Source organism: Culicoides brevitarsis, chromosome 2 (genome assembly GCF_036172545.1).
Source record: "Culicoides brevitarsis isolate CSIRO-B50_1 chromosome 2, AGI_CSIRO_Cbre_v1, whole genome shotgun sequence".
Classification (NCBI taxonomy): domain Eukaryota; kingdom Metazoa; phylum Arthropoda; class Insecta; order Diptera; family Ceratopogonidae; genus Culicoides; species Culicoides brevitarsis.
Window position 1 is genome coordinate 2,911,156 of NC_087086.1, and position 21,554 is coordinate 2,932,709.

At 28.1% G+C, this 21,554-nt stretch overlaps 3 protein-coding genes across 4 annotated transcripts; 1 reads left to right on the forward strand and 2 right to left on the reverse strand.

The window, feature by feature from the left end:
• Nucleotides 1–223: 223 nt before the first annotated feature.
• LOC134832629 (uncharacterized) lies at nt 224–20,194 on the reverse strand. Its single transcript, XM_063846720.1, has 4 exons — nt 20,089–20,194; nt 1,554–1,791; nt 1,311–1,495; nt 224–1,135 (listed from the first exon to the last, which is right to left on the reverse strand). Exons 1-4 carry the CDS (start codon nt 20,192–20,194, stop codon nt 351–353), a joined length of 1,314 nt encoding a protein of 437 aa, XP_063702790.1. The 3' UTR covers nt 224–350.
• LOC134831069 (small ribosomal subunit protein eS24) lies at nt 5,104–5,988 on the reverse strand. The gene is made up of 2 exons (XM_063844710.1): nt 5,865–5,988; nt 5,104–5,604 (listed from the first exon to the last, which is right to left on the reverse strand). Exon 2 carries the CDS (start codon nt 5,593–5,595, stop codon nt 5,203–5,205), a length of 393 nt encoding a protein of 130 aa, XP_063700780.1. The 5' UTR covers nt 5,596–5,604; nt 5,865–5,988; the 3' UTR covers nt 5,104–5,202.
• LOC134830500 (iron-sulfur clusters transporter ABCB7, mitochondrial) lies at nt 6,044–11,613 on the forward strand. Of its 2 annotated transcripts, none has more exons than XM_063844003.1 (6): nt 6,044–6,189; nt 7,928–8,051; nt 8,899–9,064; nt 9,119–9,273; nt 9,336–10,684; nt 11,276–11,613. In XM_063844003.1, exons 1-6 carry the CDS (start codon nt 6,061–6,063, stop codon nt 11,480–11,482), a joined length of 2,130 nt encoding a protein of 709 aa, XP_063700073.1. In that variant the 5' UTR covers nt 6,044–6,060; the 3' UTR covers nt 11,483–11,613. The 2 variants fall into 2 exon arrangements, with proteins under 2 accessions (XP_063700073.1, XP_063700074.1); XM_063844004.1 differs by having other exon boundaries at nt 8,941–9,064.
• Nucleotides 20,195–21,554: the final 1,360 nt, after the last annotated feature.

Here is a 21,554-nt window from a genome sequence, read left to right on the forward strand (position 1 = left end):
TGGAGGCTTCAAAATTGCTTTATCATCGTTCAAATGCAAAAATTCGTTATCAGTTTAATAAAATTACATTTTTTAAGGGAAAAATTAAAAGTTTTTTCGTATTTTGTAAGTGTTTATTTGAAAATTTCGGTGCTTTTGAGTAATTCTATCGTGTAATAATTGTCATAAAAAAAAATTATTTTAATTTATAAATTAATAAGAGTTCAATATGTTTCATTATTTCGTCCAAAATTCGTCGTTTTTCGTGAATTTCAAACGAACAAGGAGTCATATTTCGATTTTGCCGAGTTTCTTATCAAAATTTGTCGTCTTTCAATTGAAAAAAAAAAATTAAAGTAAAAAAAAGTAATCTAAGGTTTTGTTATCGCGCCTGGCGACGTCTCTCGCTTGAAACGACGAGCCTCTCGTTGCACGATGAAGACAAACGCCCCAATCATGATGCATGCCACGCAGATTGTCAATAAAATTCCCGTGAAATCGGGCGCTGCACGTCTTGCGTAATTCGAATACGAGCTTTCGAGCACTTGTTGTCTTTCGTCAAGCAATCTCGCGAAACGGGCACCTCGATCGCTTGTTTTTTGTCTAAAAGTCTCATCAGGAACGAGATTTTCTGCCTCATTTTCAGGTTCGATTGTCGTTGTAAGTTCTTCCATGTCGCCAATTCCCTCGTGAACTTCTTCCGTCAAATTTTCCGGAATTTCGTCGGATTCTTTCAAAATCAACGCCGTCTTGTTCACCATTTTGAATTGACGTTCACGAGCACTTCTTCCTTGTTCGGGCCAATAATCGGAAATTGGTTCGACGCCTCCTTTGCCGGGCAATGCAAGACGAGCACGAACTGTTAACGTGTCAGGTTGAAAGGTGCAAACTACCATGAAGCGTCGCGTGCTGTGCGTGAGAATTCCGAGATTTTCTTGAACCGTGATGAAAGTTTCGACAGTTAGGGTTTCGTGATTTACGTGACTTCCGCATTTGTCGTGCTCGATTTTCATGGAATACGAGGAACGATCATCCAGAGGATTGCCTTGCGTGAAGCAATTGTTGTTTTCGGCGACAATTTTCCCGCCAAAATAGGGACCTGTCTCGACTTCGATCTCGGAAACGTCAGGAAGGCATTTTGTGGCATGAGCAGAAACTGAAAAAGTGAGTTCAATAATAAATTTTAACTTTTTTTTTTAGGAAAAAGAGCTTCAGATCAAAATATCTTGAAAAAAATTCGTAAATGTCAATTTGAAAAATGAACGTTAAAAATTTGAAAATCGCCTTTAGGCTAATTCAAGCAAAAATCCGATAAAAAAATAATTTCTTACATCCTTTGGTCGGAATAATGATAGTTTGTCCTTGAATCTCGCTGTCATCCTTCAAGATATTTCCATTCAAATCAGCTCTTGCACTTGGTTTTTGGTCTTGATTCTGCCCAGAAGCTTTTACATGGAAGGAATATTTTGTCGCCATCCTCAAATGATCGATCATCATGCTGTATTGTTTGGTATTTCTATTAAAAAATCAAGAAAAAATTACAAAAAGCAGCTTTTAACGATGAATTTTCTTACCCTTCTCGTTCCTCAGTGTCTTCCAAAACTTTTGATTTGCATCGATGAGCTCCCCATGTTTGAAGTTCACAATAATAAACAGTAAAAGACCGATTATTCGAAGGAATTTGATCTTCATCTTCAGCTGATAAAGGAATTTCTTCAGCAGAACCTCCATCAACTTCATTTTCGAAATCTTCAACTTCCCATGTGAGATTTACAGATCGATAATCTGGCTCGCCAGTGAGGGATTTGATGTCTGAAATACAAAAGAAAAGATAAAAACATGTTAAAATTGCCAATAAGGAGTTAATTTGTTGTTAATTTAAACACAAATTTATTGAAAAACTGAAGAAAAAGCTATTTATAAAATATCAAATAAATCTTGAATAATAAATATGATCATTCGTCATCATTACTTTGTTCTGCTTTAAACAACAAGTGTGAAATCACATGTTTTTCTTATCATTTTGAAAAAATGAACCATTAACGCATTTAATTATCAATTTTTGTACAAAAATCACTAATTTTTACGTCATTCAATTACAAATCTTAACAATTTTTGAAAAAATCTAAAAGAAATGCTATTCAGCAACGTTTGAAAGATATTCAGCAATGATCAAAAATTATTCAGCAAATTTTAAAAAGTATTCAGCAATGATAAAAATATGTATTGTAGATTATGAAAACTATTCAGCAATGATAAAAATGTATTCAGCAGATTCTAAAATGTATTAAACAAATATTAAAGTTCATTTTTAAAAGAAAATTTTACAAAATTACAAAGCATTTAATTTTTTTATTTTTTTGTTAAGAAAAAGTAAAAACTTTTAAGTAAAATTTTGTACAAATCAAGAGAAATAGATATTCAGCAAAAAAGAAAATTAACGAAACACCTGCTGAATATAATATTAGAAAATATTTAAAATCATTTAAAATAAAAGAAAATTAATTAAATTAAAAATATAAAAAAAAAGTCTAAAAATCATATTCAGCAAATTTCGTAAAAAAAATTTTAATTAAAATTTTAAGAAATTAATAAAAAAAGCATATACAGAAAACTTCTTAAAAATCATTTTTTAAAGCCATTTTTAATCAAAATTTAAGAAAAATACAATTCAAAAATACATATTCAGCAATTTTTTTTAAAAATAATTTTTAAGCCATTTTTAATCAAAATTTTGAGAAAATAATAAAAAATCATATTCAGCAAAAAAAAATTATTCAGCAAATTTTTTTAAAAATAATTTTTAAGCCATTTTTTAATCAAAATTAAAAATCATACTCAGCACATGTAAAAATTAAAAAAAAAAATCATATTCAGCAAGCGTAAAATCTTAAATTTTTCCATAATCTCATGTATTTGTCTCTTCAATAACATAACATATCTTCACGATACATGAATATTACAACACGTATTCTCGCAAAGAATTGGTGCATTAAAAAAATGATGATTACGATTATTTTATTATGAGATGCTGATACAACACACTGATAACGCGTTCTTATTTCTCGTCTTCTTGAAAGAAAAAAAAATTACATGCTTAACGCACAACTTGTAATAATTGCAACAATGCAACATAATCATGATTGGTCTTCTTTTTTTTATTTGCTTTATTGTGCGATCAACATTAATAAATCAAACGCTGAAGAAAAAAATTGTAAATTACATAATTGTCTGGAATTCTTGTTCAGAATTGAGACTTTACATGGAAATAGCGACAAATTGGCAAAAAAAATCGCGGATTTGGAACAGAAAAAGACCGTTGCTCGTCGGCATGGCGCACATAAACGGTGTCAATCACCTTCGTTCGCTCGATAATTTATCATTTTATTGCCACAAGTCAGTAACACACATCGCGTAATAACCTTTCGCATCTCGCGCGATTTATCGCTGATTACATAAATAACGTCATTCTTCGTTTCTTTTCTTTTCTTTTCTTCTTCTAGCTGAAATTCGAGCTTAATAGAGACACATTTCGACCGTTATTGCAACGAAGAAGAATAAAAAGAGAAAAATCCCTTGAACTATTTTGCGTTTCTCGCACAGAATTTACTCACATAAATTGATGAAAATATCGCCCGAGGACTAAAAATGTCGAAAATTTGTAATTTATCGTTAGTTCTGACCAATTTTTATTTTTTTTTTCTCAAAGCAAACTCAATTTTATCAATTTAAACCAAACAAAGGCGGCTTTTTTAAACTTTAATGCTTCAAACGAGCGATTTTTATGAAATTTTTGACAGAATTTCTGATCAAGTGTTGCTCGACATGCAAGAAAACAAGAGAAAACGAGGCTTTGTCATCATAGTTGAAGGTGAAGGTTGCGAAGAAGTCAAGAAGAAAGAGCAAAAAAGCAAAAAACACAAAAAATTAACGGAATTTTCTCACTCATGCACGAAAACAAAAGAAGAAAAAAATCAACAAACAAAAGAAATTATCTTGGATAATCAGATTAAATTGAAAAAAATGAAAGAAAATTATGAGCACGACGTGTAATTATGACGACAAGACAGCGAACAGGCGATATGGAGACAAGTTGATCTACCGTTAACATCAACAAATGTGACTGAAACGGTAGCGAATTAGAGAAATTGTGAGTTTTTGAGGTAATTAGAGCGAATTTCTTTTATTTTATTATTTGGTTTGCAGAAAAATTGACCAAATTTTATTTAATTTCGAGCGAATATCGCACGGCAGATTTTTTTATTTTAATTTGACACGAAATTCGTTAAAATTTAGAACAAATTTCGTCTTAAATTGGGTTTGAAAGAATTAAATATTCATCAAAATTTAATTTTTACGAGTTTCTTAAATTTTTTTTTGTGAAGAAAATTTTATAAAAAATCTCAAATTTAGTAATTTTGTGAAAAATTAATTTTTTAAATTCACTCTTTGAAGCAAATTTTACTAAAAATTAAATTTTCTTGACTTTTATGAGAAAAAAATTCCATTGAAAAGTCACATGAGGGTAAATTTTGAGTGAGATTTGTTCCAAAAAAAAAATTTTTTTTCTAAATTCGAATAAAATTTAATTGTTAGAAGACATTTTAGAAGAATTTTTAATAAAAAATGTTTAAATTTTGATAAAAAATTGCTTCGTCAAAGATTTTCTAAACAATTTTTGACCAAAAATTATTTTTTAATTTTTTTTTTTGATTTTCAAAATTTTATAATTTTCAATAAAATTGAATCTCATTTTTTTTAAAATTAAAATTTGAACAAAATTTAATTTTTAATGATTTTTTTCAGTAAATTTTAAAAAAAATTACATCTCAAGATAAAATTTTTAATCTTTTTATGGAAAATTAAAATAATTTTCTGACAAAAATTTTAAAATTGAGTCTTAAACTGAACATTTTTTAATTGAAATTATTATATTTTAATTAATTTTACGTAAAAAAACATTTTTGGTCAAAATTTGCACCTGTTGAATATTTTCAGGTAATTTTATGCAAAATTTTTTCAATTCGATTTTTTTTCATTAAAATTTTAATTTTTTTCATGAATTTTTTTTTAAATAAAATTTAATTTTTTTTTCACTTTTTTAAGATATTTCAACAAAAAAAATTTTTTTTGCAAGATTTTTTATTATTTATTTCATTTTCATGACATGATAGTGTTTGCCATCTTAATACCGCGAGCAGTTTAAATTGCTTCAACGATCGTTTACTTCTTGGATGCTTGACCAACCTTTGCCTTGGCTGTACCGCGCACCTTCTTCGTTCTGTTCTTACGTTCCTTGCGTTGTTTGCGGGTCACTTGTTTCTTCTCATAGAGTCCATGACGTCCCAAACGATGTTTTGGCTCGAATTTCTTGGCGTAATCCAAGGTATCGTAGATGAGGGCGAATCCCGTGGATTTGCCGCCGCCAAAGTTTGTTTGATAACCGAAGGTGAAGACGACATCGGGCGTGACTTTGTACATGGCAGCCAACTTTTCGCGGATCTCCTTCTTGGGCACGGATGCCAAACCGGGATGCAAAACGTCGACAACCATTTGTTTGCGGCACAATAACCGATTTGTCATAAATTTACGTGTACGAATTGTAGCTGTTGACATCTTGAACGACTGAAAAAAGCGAAAAAAATGGCAATTTAGCTTGAAATTTCACTTGGCTTCATGAAAAATTGTAAATCGTGTTCATGCTTCGTGCTGTCTGTACACTACACATTCTCCGTATAGCATAACCACAATGTGGCATGAAACATTTTTCATTAATTTCCTTCTTTTTAACACATTTCCATTGAAAATTTCGCATTTAACACGAAACCTGAACACACATTTCCAACTTTTCACAAGAATTTCCCCGAAAAATTCACTTTTCGCACCTTTTTTTGGGTAAAATCGAGCAAAGACACGAGTTCGTGTTCCGCAACAAAATAGAAAAGGAAGGTTCGTTCACCTAAAAGTCACAATGTGGCGTTTCAAACGTCAAATAAACGTCTTATTCACCGAACACGCCGAATTTTGTTGAATTAGCAGAAGGCGATTTCCATTTGAAGTCAATTTTGGTTCGAAAAAATCATGAATATCGCGATTTGCTGCAAAAAACTCCCGAATTTAGTGAAAAATCTTGAAAAAACAACGAAATATTACAACGTTAGCAGTCGTCTCTTGCGCCAATGCGATAGTCGGTACTTGACAAAAGCGAGGGTACGTATCAATAACAAATCAATTCCGGAGGGAAATTCAATCTTGAGATCAGAAATCGGGATTTTGCAATTTTTTCACATTTATTTTTGACAAATTTTGACCAAATTTCTGATTTCAGGATTGATTTTTTGAAAAACGCATGTTTTGGGAGTCTCGTCGTTGAGAGTTTAGCAGTTATATAACATTTTGTGAGGTTCAAGGACGTAAAATGGGACGCATAAGAAGACTTCGAAGCAGCAAGAAACGTTCCAAGCAGATTTTGACAAAGGAGGATGTCGATAAGGATGTTCGCGTGATCAGCTTGTTGCGATATTTGAAGGAGATGGGATGGGAAAATGAGCAAAAGTTACGAATTGGAGAGTTTAAAGGCACCGGAAAAGGAATTTACAGCATGAAAAATATCAAACCGGGCGAAGATTTAATAAAAATGCCAAAATCGGCGGTTATTACGATGGAAACTCTCGAAAAAGACTTGGAATTTGTTGATCAAGTTCGAGAAATTCTTCGCAAAGTTGAGAATAAGAAAGCAAGTTGTCAATATTTGCTCGCCATGTACTTGGCATTGTACGGAGGTCGTGAGAAATGCGGCGGAGGAACGTGCAAAATTTATACAGACACCCTTCCGAGAAATTTTTCGGTGCCGTACTTTTGCGATAAGAAGGAAATGCTTCATTTGGACGAACATTTACTCACGAAAATGGTCGAACAGAAGCAAAATATGAAGAAATATGAGGATTTTCTCGATTATTTCGAGTACGAAATCGACAATCTCGAATTCGAAACGTGCTATTTTATGGTCAACACACGCGGAGTGTACATTGATCCCTCAAAACTCGAACTTGAGTTCTTCAACGATATCCTGGATGATGCCCCGAGCATCGCACTTGTGCCTTTTCTTGATTTTTTCAATCACAGCGACAAAGCAGTTTCCATCGCTTCGACAAACGGCGATTTTTACACATTAAAAACGGAAAATTCGTACAAAAAATACGAACAAATTTTCATCAGTTACGGCGCGCACAACAATTTGAAGCTTTTACTCGAATACGGCTTCGTCATTCCCGGAAATCAACACGATTTGATCGAAATTACGATGACAGACATCGCAAACTTGATTAAACACGATGCGGAGCTTCGTGCAACGCAAATCCCGCGTCCCAAATTTCAGTTCATCAGCAATCACAATTTATCGGATCAAATGTTCTTCGATTGCCAACAAGGAGCGAGCCATAATTTGCAATGTGTACTTTTCATGGTGTTTTTGGAGAAAAATGTGCATAATTTGAGAAATGTTGCTTTTGGGGATGCCTTGAATGTTGAAGAAGTCACGCCATTTGTCAAAAAATTGCTTGAATGGAAAATTTTGGAGTACAAAAAGTTCGTTAAGGGACTCAAAAGCATCAAATATCTGACGGACAGTGGAAAAATGTGTGTTTTGTACTACCAAGAGAGCATTTGTTACCTCGAGAATTGCCAAAAATTGTTCTACAAAGATGATAATGATTTAAAAATTGATGAAAATGACCCGGAAATCGATAAAATTGACGCCAAAATGGAAGAAACTGACTCAGGAACTGAAGAAAATAATTCAGAAATGGAAGAAAATTAAAGAAAAAATAAATTTTTGATACTTACCTTGAACTAAAAAACACTTTTTTCAATTTTTTAAAGAAATATTTTCACTAAAATCACTTTTTAATTAATTTTTTAATGAATTTCTTTTGAAATTTCTTTTTAGATCTACTCGACCTCGTCACAAGCCTCATCAACAGCAACGCAAAAGCTTTCAGAGAGACAAGATGGAGTTGCGAACAGACCAAAAACCAACATTTTGCAAAATATGTTGGGCAAAAATAAGAAAGGTTTGATTATTTTTCGTTAATTTTGTTGAATTTCTAATATAAAAAATGCGTCAAACAAATTTTTAAAAAATTATTAAATTTTTCAAAAAAAAAAAAAAAAAAAAAAAAATAAATAAATAAAAAAATAACAAAATAAATTAATTTTCATATAAAAAATATAAATATTTGAAAAATCCAAAATTAAAAAAAATAAACTTTAAAAAATTTAGAAAAACAAATTTTAAAAAAATTTAAAAAATAAATTTTAAAAAATTTTAAAAAATTTAAAAAAATAAATTTTAAAAAATTTAAAAAAATAAATTTTAAAAAATTAAAAAAAAAAATAAAATTTAAAAAATAAATTTTAAAAAATTAAAAAAAATATATTTGAATAAAAATTAATTAAGAAAATTTTTTTAAATTTTTCATTAAGAAAAAAATTTAAAATTTTTTAATTTTTACAAAATTTTTTAATTTTTGATTTAAAGTAAAATTTTTTAAAAATTAAAAATTTTAAAAAATTTAAAAAAAAAATAAAATTTCATGAAAATTTTCAAAAACAGAACACATTGTAAAAATTTCGTTTTTTATGTTAAAAAAAAAATTACTAGGTATAAAAAATCTAAAAAAAAATTTTTGTACAGTTTCGTTATTAACACTGCCATCGAAATTCGTTCTTTAATCCACACTTTAGAAATATTTTTAACAAAACTGCTTTTGTTGCTTGACCAACTTTTTTTTTTTTGTTTTGATCTATTTTTTGTAGTTTGTAGAGTTTTTTTTTGTTCATTTCTTGTTAAATTTTCTTTAAAATATTCAATTATTGCTCAATTTCCCATTCAAAACGCGCAATTTCAAACGAAAAAAGGTCAAGTACAAAAGCAGCAAATACGGCATCATTTTCATCTAGGAGGTCCTGATATAGGAAGAGAATCATTTGGACCGATAAATGCTCCGGAAGTCACGGGACGAGACATGATCAAAGCGATGATGGCTTATGTTTGGCCCAAAGATGATGCGACGGTGCGAAAAAGGTAAAAAATTAAATTTTTCTGATGATAATTTATTAAAAAATATTTTTTTTGTAGAGTTGTCATCTCGTTGGGACTTTTGGCAAGCGGAAAAATCCTCAATGTGTGTGTTCCGTTCCTTTTCAAGGGTGCCGTTGATCATTTGAATGTTTTAACGACAAATTCTGTACCTGAAACTGCCTTAACTGTGACGACGGCGATTTTGCTTGGATGTAAATTTAAATTTTTTTCATGAAAAAAACAAAAATTTTAATTTTTTCATTTTTTTTCGTAGATGGCATTGCACGTGCAGGCGCCGCAGGTTTCAACGAGCTTCGTTCAGCAGTTTTTGCCAAAGTTGCTCAACACTCGATCCGAAAAATTGCCAAAAATGTCTTTCTCCATCTTCACAAACTGGATTTGCAATTTCATTTGGGTCGTCAAACGGGAGCTTTGTCAAAAACGATCGATCGCGGTTCTCGTGGCATTAATTTCGTGCTCGCTGCGATGGTTTTCAACGTCGTTCCGACCGCATTCGAGCTTGGATTGGTCAGTACAATTCTCGGGATTAAATGCGGCGCAGAATTTGCGTATATTTCCCTCGGAACTGTCGGAATTTATGCGTTATTTACGCTCGCCGTCACACAATGGCGCACCAAATTCCGCATTTACATGAACCGAGCGGAAAATGAGGCAGGAAACAAAGCTGTGGATTCTCTCATCAACTACGAAACTGTCAAATATTTCAATAATGAGAAATATGAGGCGGATCGTTATGACGAGGCCTTGAAAAAATACGAAGTTGCGAGTTTGAAGACGAGTTCGAGTCTGGCAATGTTGAATTTTGGGCAAAATGCGATCTTCAGTGCGGGATTGAGCGCAATTATGTTGATGGCAGCAACGCAAATCGCTCAAGGAAACATGACAGTAGGCGATTTAGTGATGGTCAATGGGTTACTTTTCCAACTTTCGATCCCTCTCGGGTTTTTGGGAAGCGTTTATCGCGAAGTTCGACAAGCTTTACTCGATATGCAGTCAATGTTCATGCTCATGGGTGTCGAAACTGCCGTCAAAAATAAAATAAATGCTCCTCATTTAGCAATTGATCGTTCAACAGCTTCGATCGAATTCAAAAATGTCTCCTTCGAATACGAACCCGGAAAGCCAATCTTCAAAAATTTGAGTTTTTCGATACCAGCAGGCAAAAAATACGCTTTCATCGGCGGCTCGGGCTCGGGAAAGTCGACAATGGTTCGTCTTTTGTATCGTTTTTATGAACCAACATCTGGCGATATCTTCATTGGCGGACAAAATATCAAAGATGTCGATTTAGATAGTTTGCGGAGAAATATTGGAATTGTGCCGCAAGACACAGTCTTGTTTCATGACACGATAAGACACAATGTGCATTATGGGGATTTGACCAAAGATCAAGCAGCAATTGAAAATGCAGCGAAAATGGCAGATTTGCATGAAGCAATCAACTCGTGGCCCAAAGGATATGACACGCAGGTCGGAGAAAGAGGCTTGAAATTGTCGGGAGGCGAGAAACAGAGAGTTGCAATTGCGAGAGCCATTTTGAAAAATAGCCCAATTTTAGTATTTGATGAAGCGACAAGTAGTTTGGATTCGATAACGGAATATGTGAGTATAAAATTTCATTAAAAAATTAATTTTAAATAAAAAATCTTTAAATAAAATTTAAAAAAAATAAATTAAATAAAAAAAAAAATTAAAAAAAAAAATAAAAAAAATTTAAAAAAAAAATAAAAATTAAAAAATTTAAATTAAAAAAAAAATTAAAAAATTAAATTGAAAAAATTAAAAAATCTAAAAATTAACAAAATTTTAAAAAAAAAAAAAAAATTTTAAATTTTTTAAAAAAAAAAAAAATTTAAAAATTTTAAAAATTAAAATTAAATTAAATTTTAAAAAAAATTATAAAAATTTAAAAATATTTATTAAATTTATTAAATGTTTTTTTTTTAAAAATACAAAATCTGAAGATAATAAAAATTTAAAAGAAAAAAAATTAAAAATTCTATAAAATAAAGAAAATTTTTAAAATTAAAAAAATTAAATTAAAAAAAATATTAAAATTTAAAGAAAATACAAAAATTCTAAAAATATGAAAATTTAATTTAAAAAAAATGTTTGATAAAAAATAAATTTTACATTCAAAAAATATCCAAAAAATCAATTAAATAAATTAAAATTCTCAAATTTTTATTTCAGAACATCCTACAAGCTCTCAATCGAGCAGTTGAGGGAAGAACAAGCATTTGCATTGCCCATCGTTTATCCACAATTATGGATGCCGACGAAATTCTCGTATTAGAAAATGGCTCAATTGGCGATCGAGGCACTCACAGCGAATTATTGAACAAATCTGGACTATATTCACGCCTATGGCAAACACAAAATAAATCCGGAATCGCGTAAAAAATTATTTTCTTAATTTTTTTGTAAATAATTAGCGAAATTCGTTTGATATTCCAAAAAATTTCCCTCAGAGAGAAAAAAAGTTATTTATTTTTATGCTTTTTTTGAGTTTAATTGTTTAAAAAATGTAAATAAATAAAATTAATAATTAAAATTTCTCTTATTCTTTAGATCTTGATGAGAAATACAGGTAATGAATGCGCCGTCACTCAATAAAGCGACAAAGTAAAACATTTTAATTACACTTGACACAGAATAAAATGTGGATTAGTAAGACAAAAATATTATCTGCAATCCAGTTCTATCACTTTGCGTCGCTTCGTCGCGTCACAGAACGAAAGAAACAGAGTGACAAACAAATAAATTGAAAATTTTATCTATTAGTGCCGCATAAACCCGATAATTTTTCAGCTATTTAAAATTTCTTCTTTTTCGCACGACAAACTGTAAATTTCAAGTGAGAAAAAAATTAACAAAAAAAAAAGTTAAAAAAATTAAAATGTTTAAAAATTACCTTAATAAGCACCTATTTTGCGTGTAAGTTCAAGTTGAAATTAAAATATGGTCATAAAAATGACGAATGAAAGAAAGAAACTCTCACGGCAACGCAGAACAACAAAAACACAGCAAGAAACGAAATGAAGAAAAATCAACATAACTTTGATGATGGTATGATTATCGTAATAAATTTCAGCAGAGAGGCTTTTAATTTTGCTTTACGATGCGTTCGTCCGGTCATTCGCGCAACATTTCGCATAAATAATATAATATCTAGTTACAGTAATGATCGTTACGAATAATAATTGTTATTAAAGTACCATGGGATGCACCTTGATGATGTTTATTTTCTTGACTTGCATTGTCATAAGAGAGAGAAATTTTCTCATTTTTTTGACGAGTTGCTGATTTTAACATGATGATACACGAGAATTGTTGAAAATTAGGTTGAAAAAGTGATTTAATGCTAAAAAATTGGAGAACAGAGCAAAGGTATAATTTTTTTAATGAACTTAAGAGCTTAAGTTTTAAGTTAAGTCAAGTTTTTTGAAAAATCATCAAATTGAAATTTATTCACAAAATTTGAAAAAATTCTAATGGATCTTTAAAATTTAGCAAATTTTAAAATTTTAATAAAATAAAATTTTGATTCATGAAAAATACTTAAATAATTAAAAATTAAAAGTTCAAAAACTTTTTTTTTTAAATTTTATTAATTGACGACTTAAACATAAATTTTTAATTATTTTAAAAAATAAAAAAAAAATTAATTGTAAAAATGTGAAAAAAAAATTTAAATTAAAAAAAATTATTTAATTTTTCATTTTTTAAAGATTTACAAAAAAACAAAAAATTAAATGAAAAATGTGGAAAGTTTAATTAAAAAAAAAAATAATTAATTTTGAAAATTTAAAAATTTACAAAAAAAAAAAATTATATGAAAAATGTGGAAAGTTTAATTAAAAAAAAATAATTAATTTTTGATTTTTTAAAGATTTACAAAAAAAAAAATTAAATGAAAAATGTGAAAAGTTCAAATTAAAAAAAAAAATAATTAATTTTTGATTTTTTTAAAGATTTACAAAAAAAAATTAATTGAAAAATGTGGAAAGTTTAATTAAAAAAAAAAATAATTAATTTTTGAAAATTTAAAAATTTACAAAAAAAAAAAAATTCTATGAAAAATGTGGAAAGTTTAATAAAAAAAAATAATTAATTTTTGATTATTTTTAAAAATTTATAAAAAAAAAAATTAAATGAAAAAACTTAAAATTAAAAAAAAAATAATTTTCTTTATTTGAACATCTTCGAAAAGTGTTTAGCTTGAACAATTTTTGCAAAAAAGTGACTTTGAATATTTATGAAGAAAAATATGTTTATTCGTTCAAGGCAATAAAATTTAATCTTAAACCGTTAATCGACATCAAAAGTGTTAAAAACTTTGAAAGCCTCACTTAAAAAGCGAAAAAATACTTTCTTGAAAACTGCCTTTGACTCATCCTGTACTTGTTGTAATCAGAAACCGATTTAGATGCAAGCAACTCTTTCTCATTTTTCTTCAATCATCATTAAACAGCGTTTTATTTCCTCTCATCATCATCATCCGCAGAATCAGCAGCAGCATTTCTCTCCTCCTCATTGCAACTTTTTTTTTCCTTTTTTTTCATAAACTATTTATAACTCCATATTTTATTTATTACATCAGTTCAGCTGCAAGTTATTTATGTACTTTCCTCGGGTTTTTAATTGAAAACTGGAACTGGAACATGTAATTGTTGGCATGGACGTGACGTGTGTGATAAATCATAAGCTGTAACGTTCCTTTGGCAGGAAAGCCATAAAAAAAGACGATATGCTGCTATTTACCGGTATATCATGAAGATGCGGTACGAAGATAAAGTTATTTGACCTGCGATGCAAAGTGAAGCGACCTCGTTCAATCACAAATGACATGAACGCATAATTTTTATTAGTTGTAAATTTTTACGTTTCTTTGGCACAGTTTCCCAACTAATTTTTTCATTATTGTTGTTGTTGTTGTAGGTAAAAGACATTCGCACCGAAGCAAAGCGACTTACTTCTCAAACAAATCAACCTCGAGAAACGGAGAGAAATGAAGGCTATGATTAGCGCGACTCACTAATAATAACATGTATGCAAGAAAGAAACTCTTTTTTTTTGTTGTTGTTGTTTTATCTCGAATGTTGTATCGGCGATAAAAGAAAAGGTCAGGTCGATGTTCAGTTCACAAAAATTCAATAACGGTTTCGTGTTTTGTGTGTTTGCCTGCAACTTTATGGATTGTGAGCAACAATAGCCAAGTCGTAAGTAAACGATATGCCTTATAACTTATTTTTTCCATACACACAAAAATTCCTGTATGGGGAGACACAATTCTACAAATACGACGTCGACGAAGAGAAGAAAGAAGTTAGAAGTAAGAAGAAGTGAATTTTATTGTATAAAGATGGTGATTATTTCTAAAACGACAAGAATCATTCAATGGAACAAGTATTCAAACGAAGCAGTGATGGAAATAGTATTTGATCTTAATGCCATGGAGCTTTGTTTAAACTTTTAATTTTTTATTATTTTTTACAGGGGCGTACTTAAAGGGCCATTCATTTGTACTAAAGAAATTGGAGTTATGATTTGAAAAGAAGAAGGTTGTCGGTTCGTCGTAGCTCAAAAGGGAGGCTGTTGAAGAAGTTTATCCCTTCATGAAAAACACTGTTTCGTGAGTAGTTTGTTCGAGACAATAGGATTTGTAATCTGGACCTTCTTCTTGTGTCGTTGTCATGTCGGTCTTAAACAAGAGGAATTGACAGATTTGTCCTCAATAGCCCTTTTGTCATTTTGTATATCGTCATTGCTTGTTCGTATTTAATCATATCATTCACTTTCAGGAATTTGGTTGTACAACTTACAATAGGTGAAATTCGATAAAAATGATAGATTAGAGCCCTCTGACAAATTTTTATCCATTTTGAGCAAGATTTGACAAAAATTGCTTTGACACAGTTTTTGACATAGTTTTTGACACAGTTTTTGTCTTGATTTAGTTTTCAAATCAAAACTATGTCAAAAAAAAATTTTTTTTCAGTTTCAATTTTTTGGCAGTTTTAAGTTATAAAACGATTAAAAATGATAAATTAGAGCCCTCTGACAAATTTTTATCCATTTGGAGCAAGATTTGACAAAAATTGCTTTGACACAGTTTTTGACATAGTTTTTGACACAGTTTTTGTCTTGATTTAGTTTTCAAATCAAAACTATGTCAAAAAAAAATTTTTTTTCAGTTTCAATTTTTTGGCAGTTTTAAGTTATAAAACGATTAAAAATGATTAATTAGAGCCCTCTGACAAATTTTTATCCATTTGGAGCAAGATTTGACAAAAATTGCTTTGACACAGTTTTTGACATAGTTTTTGACACAGTTTTTGTCTTGATTTAGTTTTCAAAACAAAACTATGTCAAAAAAAAATTTTTTTTCAGTTTCAATTTTTTGGCAGTTTTAAGTTATAAAATGATTAAAAATGATAAATTAGAGCCCTCTGACAAATTTTTATCCATTTGGAGCAAGATTTGACAAGTTTTTGTCTTGATTTAGTTTTCAAAACAAAACTATGTCAAAAAAAAATTTTTTTCAGTTTCAATTTTTTAGCAGTTTTTCTTGATAAATTAAAATTTCTTTGACGCAGTTTTTGACATAGTTTTTGACACAGTTTTTGTCTTGATTTAGTTTTCAAATCAAAACTATGTCAAAAAAAAATTTTTTTCAGTTTCAATTTTTTGGCAGTTTTAAGTTATAAAATGATTAAAAATGATAAATTAGAGCCCTCTGACAAATTTTTATCCAATGCGAGCAAGATTTGACAAAAAATGGCTTTGACACAGTTTTTGGTTTAGTTTTGCTCTTGATTTAGTTTTCAAAACAAAACTATGTCATATAAAACAAAAAATGAATGATATGGAAGATTCAATTAAAATGCAAGAAGACCTTGAGAGACTAAGTCGTTGATGCAAAGATAACGGAATGGCATTTAATGTGAAGAAATGTTCGACAATTTCTTTACATTCTTAAACTTCATTTTGATTATGAATTTGGCATTGAGAAATTAGAAAGAAATAACGTAATTCGATACTTTCGATGTAAATTTGTAGATTTGTTTGGTTTTAATTACGAGATATTTTCAAACTTTCTTAAATAATTTAAAAATCATTAAAAATTCTTAATCTCGCAAATTCTCTCTGAGAGAAAACTGCCCTTTTCACATTTCATTCTCATTTCCCATCCCTGTTTCCTAACGATTCTTGTCATTTGTCTATATGCATAAACATGAAGAAGCCAAAGGGAAACCTTCTTATAAATACGCGATTTATCTCTATAAAGCCTCTAAAAAAGTACCAACTGTAGCAAAAACGGAGGGAGAGAAAAGAATGAAAAGTACTTGCACATACTTATGATGCGATAATGATACGTTTCTCTTGCAAGAAAACTTACAGTTAATCCAGTTGATGGCTTCGAGGCAAGAGAGCACTGCACGAGACATTTATTTTTATTTCTTCATCAGTTGAACAGCAGCAAGAAAAAAAGACATGAAGACGGAAAATATTCAAATTTAGTAGACAAGTCAGACAACGCGAAACGAAACGAGCGACGAACGACGCAGATAAGAAGAGCCAGTTATGTGTCTATTTTAATGGTTTTGTAATGCATGCAGAACAACATGATTATTTCTCGAACGACGACGAAAGAATGACGAGAATGAGCCATTAATTATCCACATGGCTACTCACGAAACTGAATTTTTCTGATATTTCGCATGGAAAATGCCCGTAAGCGTGTCGCTCTCGGTGTGACGATGACAAAAAAATTATGATGCCTGTCGCGCATTGACCCAATTATTTGCGTAATTAGACAACTTTCGAACAAGAACGAGTCTCACAAGATCTTAGAACAACTTCTTTCGCGGAGAAAAATTTTTCCATAACTTTTTGCATCTGTTGCTTTTATTTTCACTTCACAAATCAATCAATCCGAGAAAAAACAGAGCAAAACCGCTTAAAATGGAAATATTACAATTTTATTGTTTTTGTGGCTTGCGAATAATCGCTCTAACCAAGAAATAAAAGAAAGTGCAGCAATTTTTTTTCCGCGTAGATAATAATAAATATACTTCAAGTGTTAACACGTCGCTCGCTTTTATGCATCATCGGAGAATCTCTTCGCGCGACATGACTTGCCAACAGGTAGAAAAACATCAAAAAATTGCTTTGAGGTCTCGTCTTGTGTGCTTCATGACTCACGAATTAGTTCTTAATTAAGTTGCAATCACTTGTCGTTGACGCCATCCATCGTCGTTCTTGCGATGAGCGATGATGTGTTGAAAAAAGCGAGACGTGATGTGATAATGTTGTAAAGTGAAGAGGAAAACAAATTGAATACAAAAGACTTGTTGTTAAGTAACGAACCTTGTTGGACATATATGAAATTTCAATTGGAGATAAGACAAGTGTAAGAGAAAGCAAAATAAGTGAAGCGATGCTAAATATTTGATTCAATAGAAGTTTTAAATATAAAAACATATTAAAAAAAATAAAATAATTTAAATTTAATTAAATTAAATTAAATTAAATGAAATAAAAAAATAAATTAAATTAAATTAATTTAAATTTAATTTAAAAAAAATATTTTTTTTAACAAAAAATATTAAAATTTTTACATATGATTTTTTTTTACAAAAATCTTGAAATAAAAATTTTAAAATTTTTTAACGTATTGAATTTTTTTGAATTGACATCTGTCAATAAAATTTGAAAAAGCCATAATTTAACAAAAAATCATATTTTTTTTCTAAAATAAAAAAAATATAAAAAATTACTATTTTTCAAAAAAATACATTTTTTAGATTTAAAAGAAAACTTCTTTTCAAAAATTAATAAAAAAATTAATTTTTTTTAACAAAAAAATTAAAATTACATAATTACAAAAATCTTTAAAAATTAAAATTAAATTGAATTTTTTTGAATTGACATCTGTTAAAATTTGAAAAAGCCATAATTAAATTAAATAAAAAAATATAAAAAAAATTTTTCAAAAAAATAATTTTTTAGATTTAAACTTCTTTTAAATTAAATTAATAAAAATAAATTAATTAATTAAATTAATATTTTTTTTAAATTTAATTTTTTTATATGATGATTTTTTTTTTGAAAATACTGTATGCTAAATTAGATTTTTCTCATACAAAAATTTGTTTTAAGCTGCTTTGAAGACATTTTCAAAGAATTTAAATTTTAAAGCAAAATTGCATTAAAAGATCATAAACAAAGCATCTTCATGATTGCTTTAAACGGTCAAACCAAACACGTTGTATTAAAGCAAATTCATGATGAGCCACATTTTAATGCCATTAACTGAACTAAAACACAAAAAAAAACAAAATCATCGCTAATCTTTGACCCAAATTCTATTCTTATTATTTTTTCAGTGCCTTTTCATAAAAAAAAAAACAACAGAAAATAATGGCTAAATATTGATTCCATGATTTACGTTACGGGAACTTACGTTTGGAAAAATAAACAGATGAACACAAAATATCGATATTATTCAATTGTTTTCTACTTTGTGCCTATTACCCCATGAACGTGAACGAGAACTTGCGACCATCGACGAAAAGGAAAACAACTTCAATTATTTTTACTCTCAATACTTTTCTTCATTAACATTTTGTTATTATTGTTATTATTATTTTCGCTCGTGGTATCATATTTTGCTCATCAATGAAATAGAACGCGAATTGCAGTGCCTTTGCCCTACAACCACACTTTTTAGCCTCACACACTCACTCGACTTGCCATCGCATGTGAAAAGATGATGATAACCTTAATAATAACGCAGCAGAATTTCGAACAACGAGAGATGATGAGTTAGCAAGTAGCAGAGTGAAATTGCTTCTTGTTTGTTCAGTTGTGTATTGTTTGCAACGGATTCGCCTCCTCAGATGAGTTATGATGTTGCACATTGAATAGACAGATGTTTTACACTTGTTTCCATCGCATTTTGCCATTGAGATGAGAAAATGTTGCTTGCGAGATGAAAGTAAGAAATTATTGAACGGTTTATTGATTTACGAGATGGGATTTATGATGTGAAAAAAACGTTGAAAAGGTGAGTTATTGATTGATTGTCTGTGCATTGCAAACGTAGACCATCAGTTTTTGAGATTTTTAAACGGTAGATTTGATTTTTTCTGCTACTTTTTGATTGGAATTGGAGTTTTAATTAACGAAAAGTAGGTTTGGAGTTCGAAATTATTACTCAAATTGCTTTTTTGTGTGTATTTTAACAATATAAAAATTAGCAGAAAAATTCAGAATTTAATTTCATTTATTTAAAAAAAAAAAATAATAAAAGTATTTAAAATTTTATTTAAAAAATCCCAAAATTTAAGTCATAAAATATTTTCTTTATATTTTTTAATGAAAAAAATATTTTTTTAATTAATTTAAATATAATAAATTTTATTATAAAAATTTATTTATTTATTTTCTTTAATTTTTCTGATTATTTTTTTAATTATTTATTTTAACTTTAATTAATTTTAATATTTTTTAAAAATTTATTTAATAATAATTTTTTGAAATTTTCGTTAAAAAAATTAAAAAATAATATTTTTTCTTTAAAAAAAATAAATTAAAAAATTATTACCTTAATTTATTTTATTTATCAAATTCTATTAAAAATTTTTAGAAAAAAAAATTTTTAATTAATTTTTTTTTAATTTTTTAAGTATTTTTTTATTTTTTTTAATTATTTGACCATTTATTTTTTTTTTTAATTTATAAAAATTAATCCTTCGTTTAATTTCAATAATTTAATTTTTTTAAATTTATTTCATAGTTTTAAATTTTTTTCTCAAATTTATTTAATTTTTTTTTAACGAAAAATTAAATTTTTATCATTTAAATTTTTTTTTGTTTAAATTTTTTTTCAAACGAAATTTTATTTTTTTTAAATTTAATTAAATTTAATAAAATTTTAATAAAATAATTTTTTCTTTTTTAAAAAAAAATATTAATCTAAAATTCACTTTGATACTCACCAAAACTATACTTTGTTTGTGCATTCACATTATCCACAATCGATGCAAGCACAATGAGCATTATGACGTAAAACAATCCAATTTTCGTCGTTTTCTTATTTGTCATCGTGGCCCATATCCGATAATTACAATGCCGTGACAAATCTGATTTATTTGTAAACATTCTTTCTTCTTTCATTTTTTTCTTTGTTTATTTGTTTTTTTTTTTAACTTTTATGAATGAATATTCAACACTTTTTTCTTTATTATTTTTTATAACTTTTTTTTTCTTTCTCGTGTTTTGTGTGTTAATTGCGTTCACTAAACTGTAATTTCTCCGTGAGACTTTTTGAGTTGCTTAGAATTTAAATAAAGTGAGGAAATGCCTGCAAAACAATGAAATTCCTTTTAGAAATTAAACGAATTAAAATTATTTTTATGATGATGTCTTATAAAAAGTGTTAAAAGTCAAGCGATGCAAGAACGAGACAAAAAATTTAATAAACTAGAATTTTAAAAAGTTCCGCAAGCAATTTTCTGTCATAATATATTTATATTTTTTATCTTGGCGAATGGGTAAAGTAAGTAAAAGAGACTCTAAACAATGCTAATGATGCAAAAATGGTCGCTTTTGGTGAAATTTTACGCTTTTTTCGTGCATTCAGTGGCGATTGTCTTGTCGCGCTAATGGTTTTCAACACTTTTCACTCTCGAAAGTCGTTAACGCGGTTGCATCTCAATTATTTTTTGTATGAAGATTGAATTCAAAAAGTGTTGAAAATGGATTTTTTCACGAAAATCAGGTAATTATGTGAGAAATTTGGATCAAATTGGGTAAAATTTTGAAAAATTAATTTAAAAAGTGAGTTAAGAGGTCGAATTTTTTTAAATTTTTAATTCAATAAAGTTTTTGGGGTAAAATTTGAAGAATTTTGACTAAAATTTAATTTAATTTTATTAATTTATTTAATGTAATTTTATTTATGGTTTTTAACTACAATTTTTTTAAAATCAATTTGATTTAATTAAACAAAAAATTGTACTTTTTGTAATTATTTTTAAATTAGGAAAAAATTTTATTTGAAATATTAATTAAAAAAAATAAATAAATAAAAATTTTTACAGAATTTTTGAACTTGAATTTGTTTTACAAAATTTTCAAAAAATCGTAAAAAATAAAATTTAAGTCAAAAAATATTAAATTTTTAATCGAAATAATAAATATTGTTATAAAAGTTTATTTATTTAATTTCTTTAGTTTTTCTGTTTTTTTTTAAATTTTTATTTTAAATAAATTTTCGTTAAAAAAATATTTTAAACTTTTTGTCTCATATCTCATTAAAAAAGTTGACATTTTTTAAATTTTTACAATTTTTTCAAAAAAAAAAAAAAAAAAAAAAAAAATTTTTTAAAAAATTATAACCGTAATTTTTTTTATTTTTAAAATTAAATATGAAAAATTTCAGAAAAAATTTAATATAATTTTT

Excerpts from the sequence above, each read along its gene's own strand:
- LOC134831069 (XM_063844710.1), bottom strand. The coding sequence starts at position 5,595 with ATGTCAACAGCTACAATTCGTACACGTAAATTTATGACAAATCGGTTA.
- LOC134830500 (XM_063844003.1), top strand. The coding sequence starts at position 6,061 with ATGAATATCGCGATTTGCTGCAAAAAACTCCCGAATTTAGTGAAAAAT. Across the intron at positions 8,052-8,898 it reads GTTGGGCAAAAATAAGAAAG|GTCAAGTACAAAAGCAGCAA; the intron begins GTTTGATTATTT and ends AAACGAAAAAAG. Across the intron at positions 9,065-9,118 it reads GATGCGACGGTGCGAAAAAG|AGTTGTCATCTCGTTGGGAC; the intron begins GTAAAAAATTAA and ends TTTTTTTTGTAG.
- LOC134832629 (XM_063846720.1), bottom strand. The coding sequence starts at position 20,194 with ATGACAAATAAGAAAACGACGAAAATTGGATTGTTTTACGTCATAATG. Across the intron at positions 1,792-20,088 it reads ACAAACAAAGTATAGTTTTG|ACATCAAATCCCTCACTGGC; the intron begins GTGAGTATCAAA and ends TTTGTATTTCAG. Across the intron at positions 1,136-1,310 it reads CATTATTCCGACCAAAGGAT|TTTCTGCTCATGCCACAAAA; the intron begins GTAAGAAATTAT and ends TCACTTTTTCAG.